Source organism: Staurois parvus, unplaced genomic scaffold (genome assembly GCF_062004578.1).
Source record: "Staurois parvus isolate SC_StPar_1 unplaced genomic scaffold, SC_StPar_1.0 ptg000122l, whole genome shotgun sequence".
Lineage (NCBI taxonomy): Eukaryota > Metazoa > Chordata > Amphibia > Anura > Ranidae > Staurois > Staurois parvus.
This window is the reverse complement of record NW_028317918.1, coordinates 1215433-1230371: the sequence shown is the minus strand read 5'-3', so window position 1 is coordinate 1230371 and position 14939 is coordinate 1215433. Positions and strand designations below refer to the sequence as shown.

At 40.5% G+C, this 14939-nt stretch overlaps 1 protein-coding gene across 11 annotated transcripts in view; it reads right to left on the bottom strand.

Moving 5' to 3' along the window:
* The window catches only part of BLTP1 (bridge-like lipid transfer protein family member 1), a 478785-nt gene that overhangs the window by 88370 nt on the left and 375476 nt on the right, over positions 1 to 14939 (bottom strand). For all 11 annotated transcript variants that reach the window (XM_089672161.1, XM_089672163.1, XM_089672166.1 and 8 more), the window contains 2 exons: positions 3598 to 3836; positions 2939 to 3183 (listed from right to left, as the gene is read on the bottom strand). In XM_089672161.1, coding sequence (XP_089528287.1) covers positions 2939 to 3183; positions 3598 to 3836 — 484 coding nt within the window. The remainder of the gene's footprint in view (positions 1 to 2938; positions 3184 to 3597; positions 3837 to 14939) is intronic.

The following is a 14939-nucleotide window of genomic DNA, read 5'->3' as shown; positions in this document are numbered from 1 at the left end:
TTCAGGCACTACAAAGGCACTGCATTAAGTATGGTTGGAATTTCCCATTCAAACTAACTTTCTCCTTCCAGGGTCACCTATCACACCTTTTCCACACCCGATGAAGCTTAAGAAGTCTTTACCAGACTACAGCTTCTACTTCCATTTGGAATATATTAGTATTTCTATAATGTTAAACTCTGACTAGTATCGGTGGTTGTGTTACTCCCTTTTCCTTGTACTGGCTAACCAACCGAAACAAAAAAGTACGCTTTATTTTTACCTTCTGATAAGTTCATTTGATAATTTTCTATTCTATGTGCCATGAATAAATATATAGTGTGGTGCTCAAAATAAATAAATAAATAAATATAAATAAAAATAAGTGATCAATTCATATAACAGATCTTAAAAAACCATAACTAGTATCAACTAAAATAAATAATCAATTAATATATATTAGTGCATCAATAAATACAACTCAAGTGATCACACTCTAAGTAAATCAAGTGTCTCAAATAAATACCGTGCTTAAAATTGACATAATAGTGACCAAATGTTGTAACAACCTATATATAGATCAAACAGTGCTAAAGTGCCGAAATTTGTGCAGAAAAATATATATGTCCAATCCTTCTACAAATCAATATATAAAATGTCCATCAAGTGATAAATAAATTCATGCAATATATGGTGATGGTCAATAAGTGATTTGTGCCAAAATCTTCTCCAAACAGTGGCTAGATTTCCTCCTCACCTCCTCCCTGCAACCCCTAAGGGCCAACAGGCTTGCAGGATCAACCTGGATCCTAAAATCAAATGGGCCAACAACTTTCTTCCTTCTTTGTATTTCCTGGTGGGCCTCCTATTTCCCTTATTCAGCCAAGGTGCCTCTGAAGAACAGTGGCTCACCAATCCAGTGAGCCAAGAAAGAAAACACCCTCTAAGTGTAGTATTAATGACTCCTTTATTCCAAAATGTAAAGTAGCATAACTCACATTACATTAATACATTATTATTGATTTGTAGAAGGATTGGACATATATATTTTTCTGCACAAATTTCGGCACTTTAGCACTGTTTGATCTATATACAGTATAGGTTGTTACAACATTTGGTCACTATTATGTCAATTTTAAGCACGGTATTTATTTGAGACACTTGATTTACTTAGAGTGTGATCACTTGAGTTGTATTTATTGATGCACTAATATATATTAATTGATTATTTATTTTAGTTGATACTAGTTATGGTTTTTTAAGATCTGTTATATGAATTGATCACTTATTTTTATTTATATATATATATTTATTTATTTTGAGCGCCACACCATATATTTATTCATGTTTTTACACTACACTAGGTATTAGTAGGTGAGTGTTGGCAGCTTTATATTAGTTGTTTGCCATTTGTAGCGCAGGAGGATTTTCTAGACTATTCTATGTGCCGTTTGCACACAATTGTTATTGACTGCTGTTTGTAGTTACAATCCTGTTTATGTTCTTTTAAGTGATTGAAACTGTACTTCGTATATACCCAAAATCCAATAAAACTTATTTAAAGGAGAACTTAACTGTATCACAGAAACCACAAACGTTATTTAATTCATTTTTAATATTCAAAGCAAACTCGGCCATCCACCCACGTCTCCATGCTGTATTTTGCTGAGAAATCACTTTGAAAAACACTCCCCTAGCATTTTTAGCCACAGCCATCTTGAGTAAGGGCAGATGATTCATATAGCATTTACAAAGAAACCTGGAAGCAACTGAAGAAATGCAAACAAAAATTAAGTAAATATACCTCCTGATCTATGAGGGGCATTGAAGTCAAACCGGGACTTTTAATTTTACAAGTATAAAATGTGATGCTAGCGTGGCGGTACTACACGCAGTAGTAAGTGGCAAGTCCAGATACCAAACCAGGGTATCTAAGCAAGTAAGTCTGCCTGGTACCATGTATCAGCTTGTGGGGTAAATAACCAGCCTCAAATGACACTCACCAGATACTAGGCAGATTAACAGTCATTTGCAGAAAAAAAAACATTTCTATATTGAGGTTATTTAGTGATGGAGTTTTATCTTCCATGAAGTGGAGCAGGCTGTCCTAGGATGGTTCAGGCATACTGACAAATCTTTCTATGCCGAAGCTTTCCAGGCATTAGTTAAATGCTGCGATAAGTGTATAAAAGTAGTAGGGGAGTATGTCGTAAAATAAATGCATTTTCACTCCTTCAAATTTGTTCGTAGTTAATAGTTAAAACATAGTTAATGTTGATTTAGAGAGTTTAGTTCTGCTTTAAGCTCTGATGGGTGAAACAGCCATGTAATCAATAAACTGAATAAAATAAGGAGATTTGCTAACACTTGAGCAGCCAGAATCTGGAGCAGTTGTGCATGGCAACCAATCAGTTTCTATTTTTCATCTTCAAAGTTTTTCTGAACAAGGTGGTGATAAACACTGGCTGCTCCAGATTCCGTTCCCTCCAGTGTAAGTAAGTGTAATTTCTCCAATGCATTACATCATTCATTCTATCCTTGATATTTTGAAGGGTTGTGGAAACCAGGGTGGTAGGCTCAGGCATCAGGCAACTATAGAATTAAAAGTAACAGCAACACACCCTCCTGCACAATCTGTTTCACATCCACCAGATACCAAACCAGGGCATCTAAGCATGTAAGTCTGCCTGATACTATGTATCAGCTTGTGTGGTAAATAACCAGCCTCAAATGACACTCACCAGATACAAGGCAGACTAACAGTCATTTGCAGAAAAAAACATTCCTATATTGAGGTTATTAAGTGACAGTTTTATCTTCCTTGGGTATCTTAATTAACTTATATCAAAATGGTATGTTATATACAGTATATATTCTAGCTAGGTTCCCAACACTTATAAACCTAGCAGCAGGAGTAAATATGGTTTAAAGGGTAAGTGTACTTTTCTGGGCCACTCACCTCAGCCACACAACGTAAATAGTTTCCCTGGAGGTAGTAACCCTGCTTAGCAGGAAGGTCATCCATGCTCCAGGCTTGATCTGAGTAGTTGTCATGCTCTTCCATGATGTATTTCCCATGCATGGTGACTGGAGGAAGATTGAGACTGGCTGAGGGGGGAATAGTTGACATATCTGTAGAAGAGACCCTGGATGTGAAGCGCAGTCTGTGATTTGGCAGCTCAAATGTAAACCTTGTCTGTGCACCTTCAATAAAAATGCATTCAACATTTGAAATAGGAAACAAATGAAATAAATGCTTATATTATTTTCTTTATAGCAGTGGATCAAGGTTATCTACAGTCTATCAGATATAATCAAAACAAAGATTAAGATCTAGAAATAAACTGACATGTTTTGACCATTCCCAACTCTAACAAAACAACACAAAAAAAACCCACTTTAAATATGGTACACATATTTGTACAATTATCATTTCAGATGTTAATTCACCTAGAGTGATGACATCCATGAAGCAGATGAACCAACATGTACTAGAAAATTAAGCAAACATGGCAAAAATAGATACCTTGTACATTTACTGACAAAGATTCTTCCCAATAAAAAACACAGTTACAAACATAACCCAACTAAGTATGAAACATTATAGCTCTCTTTCACCTGTCATTCCATGACTTCTCATTCTCCCCATTTTATACTCTGCTTTGAGGGAAGGTAACAATGCAGCTCCAATAGCAATACCATCCAACATAGCACTGAACTTCAGCACTATAGGCTTCTTTTCAAGTCCTTCTGGGAGTTGAGGGAATACAATAGTTTCAATTGGAGTCTGGTTAACACTTGAGGGGGTTTTTTCAGACAGTAATGGAGTTGCTACATCTTCCTTTGGAGGGGGAACCCTGTAAAAGAAACACAGTTCTATGTGTAACAGGCATTGATCAAATGATCTGGTAGAAACATCAGGAAATATCTTTAAAACATTACACTTTCTACCTTGGCCATTATATGTAATGATTAATTTATCACAACAGACCCAGATGTTTCTGATATGAATGTTTAGCTGCCTTGACAAATTCCTATTTTGGTTACCAGAGAATGTTATATTTTCTCGCAAATACTTAACCTTTAGTCCTCATGCACACTGGACGTTTTTACAGCTGCGGTTTTTGGCTTTTGTTTTTTTTTTTCTACAGCCAGTAAACTCTCCAGCATGTTATCCTATGTGTCCACGCACACATGGACTGTAATGAGCGTTTTTTGGCTGGAAAAAAACCCAGGACCAGTGGGTTTCTAGAGGAGTTTTTATTAGCTGTAAAAAGGCTCTAATGCTAAAAAACGTGGTAAGATGCGTGCGGCAAACTGGCATTTTTTTGAGAAAAAAAAAATTTTCTGGTAAAAAAAAAAAACCGCAAATGCGAAAAAATGTGGCTAAACCCTAATGCAAAAATGCTGAAAAACCTCACATTTTTAATATGACTTTACACAGCTAACATTACCAGTGTTATTAAAACGCCCAGTGTGCATGGAGCCTTAGGCTGGCCCTGTGTCTCCATTAGTGTCACACAGACAAGAAAAAAAACTACCTTAGACTTTCCTAAAGATACTTGAAACTGCTGATTTGTTTGTGCTATACTACTTGTTGCTTTATGCAATCAAGCTATTAAATACATTACCAAAAACACGCTCTCCAAGACTACTATGTTCTTTTTTCAAAGTGCTGCCCAAAACTGGAATATGTATTTTTAATATGGCCTTACAAGTGGTTCATAAAAAGGTTATGTTTTATTACAATAGTGCTTTTATTGATATCCATATATATTTAAATACATGCCAACATTTTGTTGACTTTTGCAGCTGCAACCTGACATTTTCAGCTTCTCCAACTAATTTTGTCCAAATCTGTTCCATTGCCTGCATAAGGCTAATGTCTTTTCCCCAGCCTAGCTGCATGATTCTACATTTTTAGTAGTAAAATAATAAAGAGTATCCAAACTTTTTTCCTTCTATTTTTGATATGGTGATAAGGGATTAGTGGTCCTACAAGGTCTTTATTGCTGTCTGTGTCTACGCCATGAAATTTAATTTTCTCTGTTTGTTCTGGTGACCTACTGTATGTCACAAGGTAAAAATGTGAGGGGAAAAAACCCTTTAAATTGGCACCAGAACAGACGGAGAAGGAAAATCTTTTGGTGGTAACGCTTGTTCCGATGAAAGTGTCTGAGAGGGGATTTCCATAACTATAGGGAGGTTTTCTATCACTTTCTTTTGTGTGTACAGAACAGAAAATAAAGAGAAATCTCCCTGATGGGAAACAGATAGCAAAAGAAAGACGAGTTTTGAAAACTCAAAACTCTCAAAATTCCCAAAACAAACAAAAAGGTTTGGGCTTTAGATGTACCTTAAAGTAGAACTATAGGCCAAACTTTTTTTTTTTAATTTTTGATAGAGTAAGGGAGGGTTATAACCCATGTTTATTTTTGTTTTGCCATCTGTGTCCCATTGGGGAGATTTCCCTTCATGTTCTGTCCCATAGTCAAAAAGGAACTGAGAGGAAATCTCTGCAAATTGCAGGAATTCCCAGGTCACTAGAACTAGTGTTCTCATGGAAAGATTTTCTATTACTTTTCTGAAGACCACCCAAAATTTGGGATGTTCTTTTACTTTCACTTTCAATGATAATGGTAAACAGGACAAGTAAAAATAGTGAATCTCCATAATGGGGGGCACAGACAGCAATAAAAACTGACAGATGTTCTAATCCATCTCCACTATATCCAAAACTTTAAAAAAAAAAAAAAAGTGTTGCCTTTAGTTGTACTGTAATTTGCCAAGTCTCAAAATGTTCTGAGGGGATTATCTTCTAGGAATTATCGTGTTTTATGCTATGTTCTAAGACGGGTCTCCAAATTTTCTAAGCAAAGGGCCACTTTATTATCCTACAGACTATAGGAGGGCCGGACTGTGGCCAGTGGGAGTAAAAAATGCTTCCTGCTTGGTGGTCAGTAAGAGTAAAAAAAATACACAGCGCCTGTAGTCAATAAGAGGATGAATAGTGCCCGATAATTGGTTTCAGTGGAAAGAATAGTGCCCCACTACTGCTGTCAATGGGAGAAATAGTGCCTCATCATTGATATCAGTGGGAGGAATAGTGCCTCATCGCTGGTGTCAGTGGAAAGAATGGTGCCCCATCATTGGACTCAGTGAAAGGAATAGTGCTCATTGTTGATGTCAGCGAGAGGAATAGTGCCCCATTGTTCGTGCCAGTGGTAGTAATAGTGCCCCATCTCTAGTGTCCGTGGGAGAAACTGTGTCCATCATTGGTGTCAGGAAAGGAATAATGGACCATTTTTGGTGTCAGTGAAAGGTATACGGTCTCAGTTTTGGCGTCAATGGAAGGAATATTGCCCCATCTTTGTGTCAGTGGAAGGAATACTGCCTCATTGTTGGTATCAGTGGGAGGAATAGTGTTCCAATGTTTTTAGCAGTGCAGGGACATATGCTCCATCACTGGTGTCAGTGGAAGGAAAAGACACCACAGTTGTTGTCACTGAGAGGAAATATACACCACCGTTGGGTGCAATGGAAAGAATGGTACTTCATTGCTGGTGTCAATAGAAGGACTAATGCCTCATATCAATGACAGGAAAAGAACCCCAAATTTGGGATAAAGACAGGCAAAGGGCCACAGCTTGGAGACCTCTGCTATATGGCCTCATCATTCAAAAAGTATATAATGTTCTAGGGTATTGAAATGAATTTATAGCCAGAAATGCAGATTTTAATGTGTACAAAAAAATGAAAATATTCCTATAATGAGGAACTGTGTATTTGAAATGTTGCTATTTAAAGTGGAACTTTACTTTCTGAATCAACACCAACTATTTTTAATCTTTATGCTGCTAGTAATGGTAAATAGATAGGCAAGTATAATATATTTACTTGTTTTAAGCTTTATTTTTACCTTTCTTTAGTTACTTCCTGCTTCCCATGCCTAGGAAAATGATGTCATACATCCCAGCAGTCTTCAGGAGGGGAGGGAGGGTCCTCAGCTCAGCCTATGCCTGAGATAAGGGCAGATTGATTCCAGTAAGTAATTAACCCATGAATCATCTGCCCTTACACAAGATGGTCAATGCCATTAGTGCCAGAGACATGAATGGATGGGGGAGTTTGCTTTGAATATTAAAATATATTAAATAGCATTTTTGGTTTGTGGTGCTCAGATGTAGTGCAGCTCCAATTTACGTTTGCATTAAAAGACCAGCTCTCTACTGAACAATACTTTTTTTTTACATTGGTACATGTACCCTATGGCAGTGCCCAGCTTCACATGCCCTTTTAAAAAATAAAATTAGTCTCTCTTTAATAGGGTCCAGATGCTAATCAGAATTTATTCAAAAGGTGAAACAGAGTTACAGTTTACCTCCTTTTCACCCCCCTTTAACCTGTTTTAAGCATATTTTGCATTCCCATAAACGTATATGTTCCTCTGTCACAATACAATAGCACAGCGAGAGAGATTGCCACTCCAACATCACTTGTGTTGGTATTGTGATCTGTCAAGTTCTTTTTTTTTTTGTTCAACCTGCTGGGCTGAATGAAAACAAACTTGCAGTGTGTAGCAGGCTTAAGAATCATGTCGGTTTCTTTATTCAAACTATCTCCTTAGCTGCCAGACAACATGCAGCTCTTAAAGAGCCAGACCACACAAAACTGAAATCTCAATGAAGGTAAAAGTGAAGTTCCAGGTGTCACAGAGAAAGTGAGTAGAAATATCCCTACTGGTTCCCCAGGAAACAATAAAACGTAACAGAGGCACCAAGTTGTACCTGCTCTATGCAAAACAACAAACATTTTATGGTTTGGAAACATATACATGGGGATCAATGCAAAATATTTATACAGTCAGGTCCATAAATATTGGGACATCGACACAATTCTAACATTTTTGGCTCTATACACCACCACAATGGATTTGAAATGAAACGAACAAGATGTGCTTTAACTGCAGACTGTCAGCTTTAATTTGAGGGTACTTACATCCAAATCAGGTGAACGGTGTAGGAATTACAACAGTTTGCATATGTGCCTCTCACTTGTTAAGGGACCAAAAGTAATGGGACAATTGGCTTCTCAGCTATTCCATGGCCAGGTGTGTGTTATTCCCTCATAATCCCAAATACAATGAGCAGATAAAAGGTCCCGAGTTCATTTCAAGTGTGCTATTTGCATTTGGAATCTGTTGCTGTCAACTCTCAAGATGAGATCCAAAGAGCTGTCACTATCACTATCAGTGAACCAAGCCATCATTAGGCTGAAAAAACAAAACAAACCCATCAGAGAGATAGCAAAAACATTAGGCGTGGACAAAACAACTGTTTGGAACATTCTTAAAAAGAAGGAATGCACCGGTGAGCTCAGCAACACCAAAAGACCTGGAAGACCATGGAAAACAACTGTGGTGGATGACCGAAGAATTCTTTCCCTGGTGAAGAAAACACCCTTCACAACAGTTGGCCAGATCAAGAACACTCTCCAGGAGGTAGGTGTATGTGTATCAAAGTCAACAATCAAGAGAAGACTTCACCAGAGTGAATACAGAGGGTTCACCACAAGATGTAAACCATTGGTGAGCCTCAAAAACAGGAAGGCCAGATTAGAGTTTTCCAAACGACATCTAAAAAAGCCTTCACAGTTCTGGAACAACATCCTATGGGCAGATGAGACCAAGATCAACTTGTACCAGAGTGATGGGAAGAGAAGAGTATGGAGAAGGAAAGGAACTTCTCATGATCCTAAGCATACCATCTCATCAGTGAAGCATGGTGGTGGTAGTGTCATGGCGTGGGCATGTATGGCTGCCAATGGAACTGGTTCTCTTGTATTTATTGATGATGTGACTGCTGACAAAAGCAGCAGGATGAATTCTGAAGTGTTTCTGGCAATATTATCTGCTCATATTCAGCCAAATGCTTCAGAACTCATTGGACGCCGCTTCACAGTGCAGATGGACAATGACCCAAAGTATAATACAAAAGCAACCAAAGACTTTTTTAAGGGAAAGAAGTGGAATGTTATGCAATGGCCAAGTCAATCACCTGACCTGAATCCGATTGAGCATGCATTTCACTTGCTGAAGACAAAACTGAGGCCTGGCAGAACATCACCAGGGATGAAACCCAGCATCTGGTGATGTCTATGCGTTTCAGACTTCAGGCTGTAATTGACTGCAAAGGATTTGCAACCAAGTATTAAAAAGTGAAAGTTTGATTTATGATTATTCTGTCCCATTACTTTTGGTCCCTTAACAAGTGGGAGGCACATATGCAAACTGTTGTAATTCCTACACCGTTCACCTGATTTGTAAATACCCTCAAATTAAAGCTGACAGTCTGCAGTTAAAGCACATCTTGTTCGTTTCATTTCAAATCCATTGTGGTGGTGTATAGAGCTAAACATGTTAGAATTGTGTCGATGTCCCAGTATTTATGGACCTGACTGTATATACATACACACACACGTACATACACAAATGAGTATAGAAATTGCTGGCGATCATACAGTGGATATAAAAAGTCCACACACCCCTGTTAAAATGTCAGGTTTCTGTGATGTAAAAAAATTAGACTAATATAAATCATAAAACTGTACAACTCGTTTGAAAAACAAACTGAAATCTTTTCGAGGGAGGAGTAAACAAAAAAAACTAAAATAATGTGGTTGCATAAGTGTGCACACCCTCTTATAACTGTGGATGTTGCTGTGTTCAGAATTAAGCAATCACATTCAAAACTGTAATGGAACCAACCCAGGCTGTGTTTGAGTACTTCCGTTAGAATACAGCTTCCCCGTCTGAACAACAACAACAGACACCACAGCCGACCATACAGACTAGACGACACCAGTCTTAAAGTAAACCAGGAGGTAGACCAGTTTATTTGAACACAGATATAAGATATATACACTCAGGGGGACAATCCCCCCTCCCTGCATAATGGCACAGGGCGGGGCAATCTACAGTCAGGTCCATAAATATTGGGACATCGACACAATTCTAACATTTTTGGCTCTATACACCACCACAATGGATTTGAAATGAAACTAACAAGATGTGCTTTAACTGCAGACTGTCAGCTTTAATTTGAGGGTATTTACATCCAAATCAGGTGAACGGTGTAGGAATTACAAAAGTTTGCATATGTGCCTCCCACTTGTTAAGGGACCAAAAGTAATGGGACAATTGGCTTCTCAGCCGTTCCATGGCCAGGTGTGTGTTATTTCCTCATTATCCCAATTACAATGAGCAGATACAAGGTCCACAGTTCATTTCAAGTGTGCTATTTGCATTTGGAATCTGTTGCTGTCAACTCTCAAGATGAGATCCAAAGAGCTGTCACTATCAGTGAAGCAAGCCATCATTAGGCTGAAAAAACAAAACAAACCCATCAGAGAGATAGCAAAAACATTAGGCGTGGCAAAAAAACATTAGGCAAAAACAACTGTTTGGAACATTCTTAAAAAGAAGGAACGCATCGGTGAGCTCAGCAACACCAAAAGACCCGGAAGACCACGGAAAACAACTGTGGTGGATGACCAAAGAATTCTTTCCCTGGTGAAGAAAACACCCTTCACAACAGTTGGCCAGATCAAGAACACTCTCCAGAAGGTAGGTGTATGTGTGTCAAAGTCAACAATCAAGAGAAGACTTCACCAGAGTGAATACAGAAGGTTCACCACAAGATGTAAACCATTGGTGAGCCTCAAAAACAGGAAGGCCAGATTAGAGTTTGCCAAACGACATCTAAAAAAGCCTTCAAAGTTCTGGAACAACATCCTATGGACAGATGAGACCAAGATCAACTTGTACCAGAGTGATGGGAAGAGAGAGTATGGAGAAGGAAAGGAACTGCTCATGATCCTAAGCATACCACCTCATCAGTGAAGCATGGTGGTGGTAGTGTCATGGCGTGGGCATGTATGGCTGCCAATGGAACTGGTTCTCTTGTATTTATTGATGATGTGACTGCTGACAAAAGCAGCAGGATGAATTCTGAAGTGTTTCGGGCAATATTATCTGCTCATATTCAGCCAAATGCTTCAGAACTCATTGGACGCCGCTTCACAGTGCAGATGGACAATGACCCAAAGCATACTGCAAAAGCAACCAAAGAGTTTTTTAAGGGAAAGAAGTGGAATATTATGCAATGGCCAAGTCAATCACCTGACCTGAATCTGATTGAGCATGCATTTCACTTGCTGAAGACAAAACTGTAGGGAAAATGCCCCAAGAACAAGCAGGAACTGAAGACAGTTGCAGTAGAGGCCTGGCAGAGCATCACCAGGGATGAAACCCAGCGTCTGGTGATGTCTATGCGTTCCAGACTTCAGGCTGTAATTGACTGCAAAGGATTTGCAACCAAGTATTAAAAAGTGAAAGTTTGATTTATGATTATTATTCTGTCCCATTACTTTTGGTTCCTTAATAAGTGGGAGGCACATATGCAAACTGTTGTACTTCCTACACCGTTCACCTGATTTGGATGTAAATACCCTCAAATTAAAGCTGACAGTCTGCAGTTAAAGCACATCTTGTTCGTTTCATTTCAAATCCATTGTGGTGGTGTATAGAGCCAAAAATGTTAGAATTGTGTTGATGTCCCAATATTTATGGACCGGACTGTACATTTAGTAATAAGAGACACACATGTATTCAAACTTTACACCAGCAGACAGTCCCATCAGGAAGGTGCTGGAGACACCCTCCCCCCACTGAGCTAATACACATAAACAGATACATCCCATAATAGTTTGCTCCCAGACAGTAGAACAATGGGATGCAGCCACATGACAAACAATCAACAATCCCCCACCCCACCTATCTCCTAAATATGTCTACACAGTCTGAGACAAAGCCCACACAATATTAGGACAGATCACCCTGTACCCCAAACAGGCACAGGGTGATTTACACAGAAGAGGGATATGAGGAGCTGAGACAGGGGTCTCCCCACCTCTCCAAAGTTAGCTGAGTTCCATGGGCCCCCAAAGTGACTCCCGTCACATATCTCCCCTTTTGGCAGGGGACTAGCACAGGAGACTCCAGACGGGTTGACTCTGACGTTAGTCTGTACTTCCAGTCCCCCAATGCCAGCACCCACACAGTACCCCAAGCAAATTGTCCCACACAAAGCATTACTCGCCCAGCCAACCTCTGCCAATCCCGTAGAACATACCCACTGCTGGGGAGAAGTAGGGACTGGACCTTTTCAGCCGCTGGAGAGAAGACAGGGTGCTGGGCCGACTCCATCATGCTGTTGGGGAGCTGGGCCGACTGCCCAGCATCCCTGGGGTATCCAGGTGGTGACTGTAGTCTCATCCACTGTGACTTGATGGACATCCCCCATTCGCAAAGTAAGGCTGACATCCTCCTGTCCCAATGCCAGACCCTTTTCTGGGGTTGTGTAAGTGGAGACCGAAGTCCCATCCACGGACATCAGCTCAAGCTGCAGTTGTGAGGTGCCAATTGAATCTTCTTCCTGTAGCTCCTGCGGTGCTGATTTTTGTGGGCAGAGGTCAACAACGCCATGCCCTGATGCCAGCTCTTCTGCTGGAGGAGCACCGGCCGGTTCCTCCTCAGCAGAAAAGCCAATCAATTCCCCAGTCTCTGGAACTGGTGTCTGGGGATAGGGGTTCAGCATCTCCTGTCCATGGAACCCAGAAGATGTTACCAGAGCTGGGCAGAGGCTAGCAGAGCTCTGCCCTTTTGTCAGCACATCAGGTTTGGGGACAGCAATCTCTGGAATTTCCACTGCCGATTCTTGGGCATGCTGCTGAACATGTTTTAGCAGTTTCCTGTATGCCCTTTCCAGTTGCTGTTCTTTCATCAGCAGGTATTCCAGATCTGGTTCAAGCTCTGAGACCCCTGTGACACTGAACATAGCCTCTCTGTCTTCTCCCAGGTCCTCAAGGGTAGGTTCTCCTTCATCGCCAAACACAAAATGATCTGTAAGGCTCTCCCACAGCAATCCAGGGTCACCAAAATCATATCCCTTCAGAGAGTATTCTGTTGTCACCCTTAAATATTTCTGCTTTACGTGCCATTGCAGAGCCCGATATCGGTTATCCAGCTCAATGTCCTGCTGGACCAGCCTGTCCAACTTAGTCAACCATTGCTCCTGGGGTTGCTCTCCCAGGAATGGCATTGGTAACTTCAGTTGGTCCCTGGCCCGTTCCCCCGGGGTTGGATAGCACTTGCCCTTGTAAATACCAGCAACCTGGAGTGTACCACTCCAAAGCACCACCCGAATCCGCTGCCTGAACTCCAGGTACTCATCCGCAGACACAGTCATAGGGTATGTTGCAAGAATGATACGCAGCAGCCCCGGGAACTCTGATGCCAGTTTCATATCTCCACTGGGGTGACCGACATGTACTTTCCTGATCTTGAATCCCGGTGGTTTGGACGTGTTCACAGCCAGGAAGAACAATCCCACTGCTGCCACCAATGTAACATCTTATAGTAGAAAGCTGTGTAGCCATCCAGTCCTGGGCTCTTTCCTGGTTTTAAATGTTTAACAGCAGTTATAAATTCTTCCATGGTAAGATTATTGTTTATTTTACGCGCCACGTTGTCGGAGATCGGCTATGAACTGTATTTTGTCAAGAAGTCACGCAACATCTACATTCTGGGTCTCCGGTCCGCATGCGGTCATTGAGCAGGGGGTAAATTATATAGACCTGAGTAGTATTTCTCAAATTGGGTCGCTATCTCTGGAGAGGTTGATACTGGCTTCCCCTGTGAGGAGCGTACTTGACATATCGTGGATAACGCTTTTTTGTTTTGAAGAGCCTTAGCTAAAAGTTTACCACTCTTATTACCCTGTTCATAAAAGAGCTTTTGTGAAAGGATAAACTTTCGTTTAGTTCTACGACCTAATTAATCCAACAGATTTGTGCATGCGTAGAACAATTCTGACTGGGCCGATGAGGCTAATGTACGTTTGTGGGTCGCCTCCAGTGATCGCACTTTCTGCAACTAAGCGGACAGTGAGGCTTGTGTAGCTTTTTTACGTGTTGTTGCCATACTCAAACAGGATCCTTGTATTAAGCATTTGTGTGTTTCCCACTGTATAAATGGGGGTATGCATGGCGTGTCGTTTTCCTGAAAGAAGTTTTTCATGCAATTAAGAATTTGAGAGGCATGTATGGTGTCGGTAAAAAGTGACGAGTCTAATCTCCAAGTTTTGCTTTGATGATGTTGCTCAGGGAATTGAATGGTCATCGTTATCGGGTGATGATCAGAAATGACCATCACTTCATTAGTAGCTTTTTTCAAGAAAGGGAGGCCCACCTGAGACATCAGGGTGTAATGTTCGCCAGGACTCACAAAGCAGGAGATCATGTAATTGAAGTTTTAATTGTTTGAGAGCTGGAAAAAGTATGGAGGAAGAGCCATTGGAGGTGTCCTCCAAGGGACTGAGTGCAAGATTAAAGTCGCCTCTCAACAAGAGCATGCCTGAATAAAAGGTAGTGAGTACATGTCGTGTTTGTACTGTATATATTTGCTAAGGTAAGAGGTCTCCCCCAAAGGGAGCCTTTGATAAATAGGTATCTGCCACCATCGTCTGCGAGGGAGTCATCTACGTGTAGTGCCAACCTTTTAGATATCAGAATGGACACTCCTTTAGTTTTGGCTTGATTGTTGGTGGCATGGAACACCGTTGTGTACATCTGGTTGGATAATTTTGGAATGCAGTCTGTGCAGAAGTGTGTTTCTTGTATGAAGATCACATCAGCATGCAGACCAGACATGATAGTCAGAAGTTGCAAACGTTGTTCAGGGAGGTTCAGTCCCTTTGCATTAACCGAGACAACTTTAATTGTGGCCATCTTACCATTCATGGAAAAGGAGGGCATTTAGAAGATTTAGGTGTAGCATGAACTTATACTAATGTGTTGGACCAGGCTATAATTACAGGAGATAATGGAAGGACTAGGGTTGG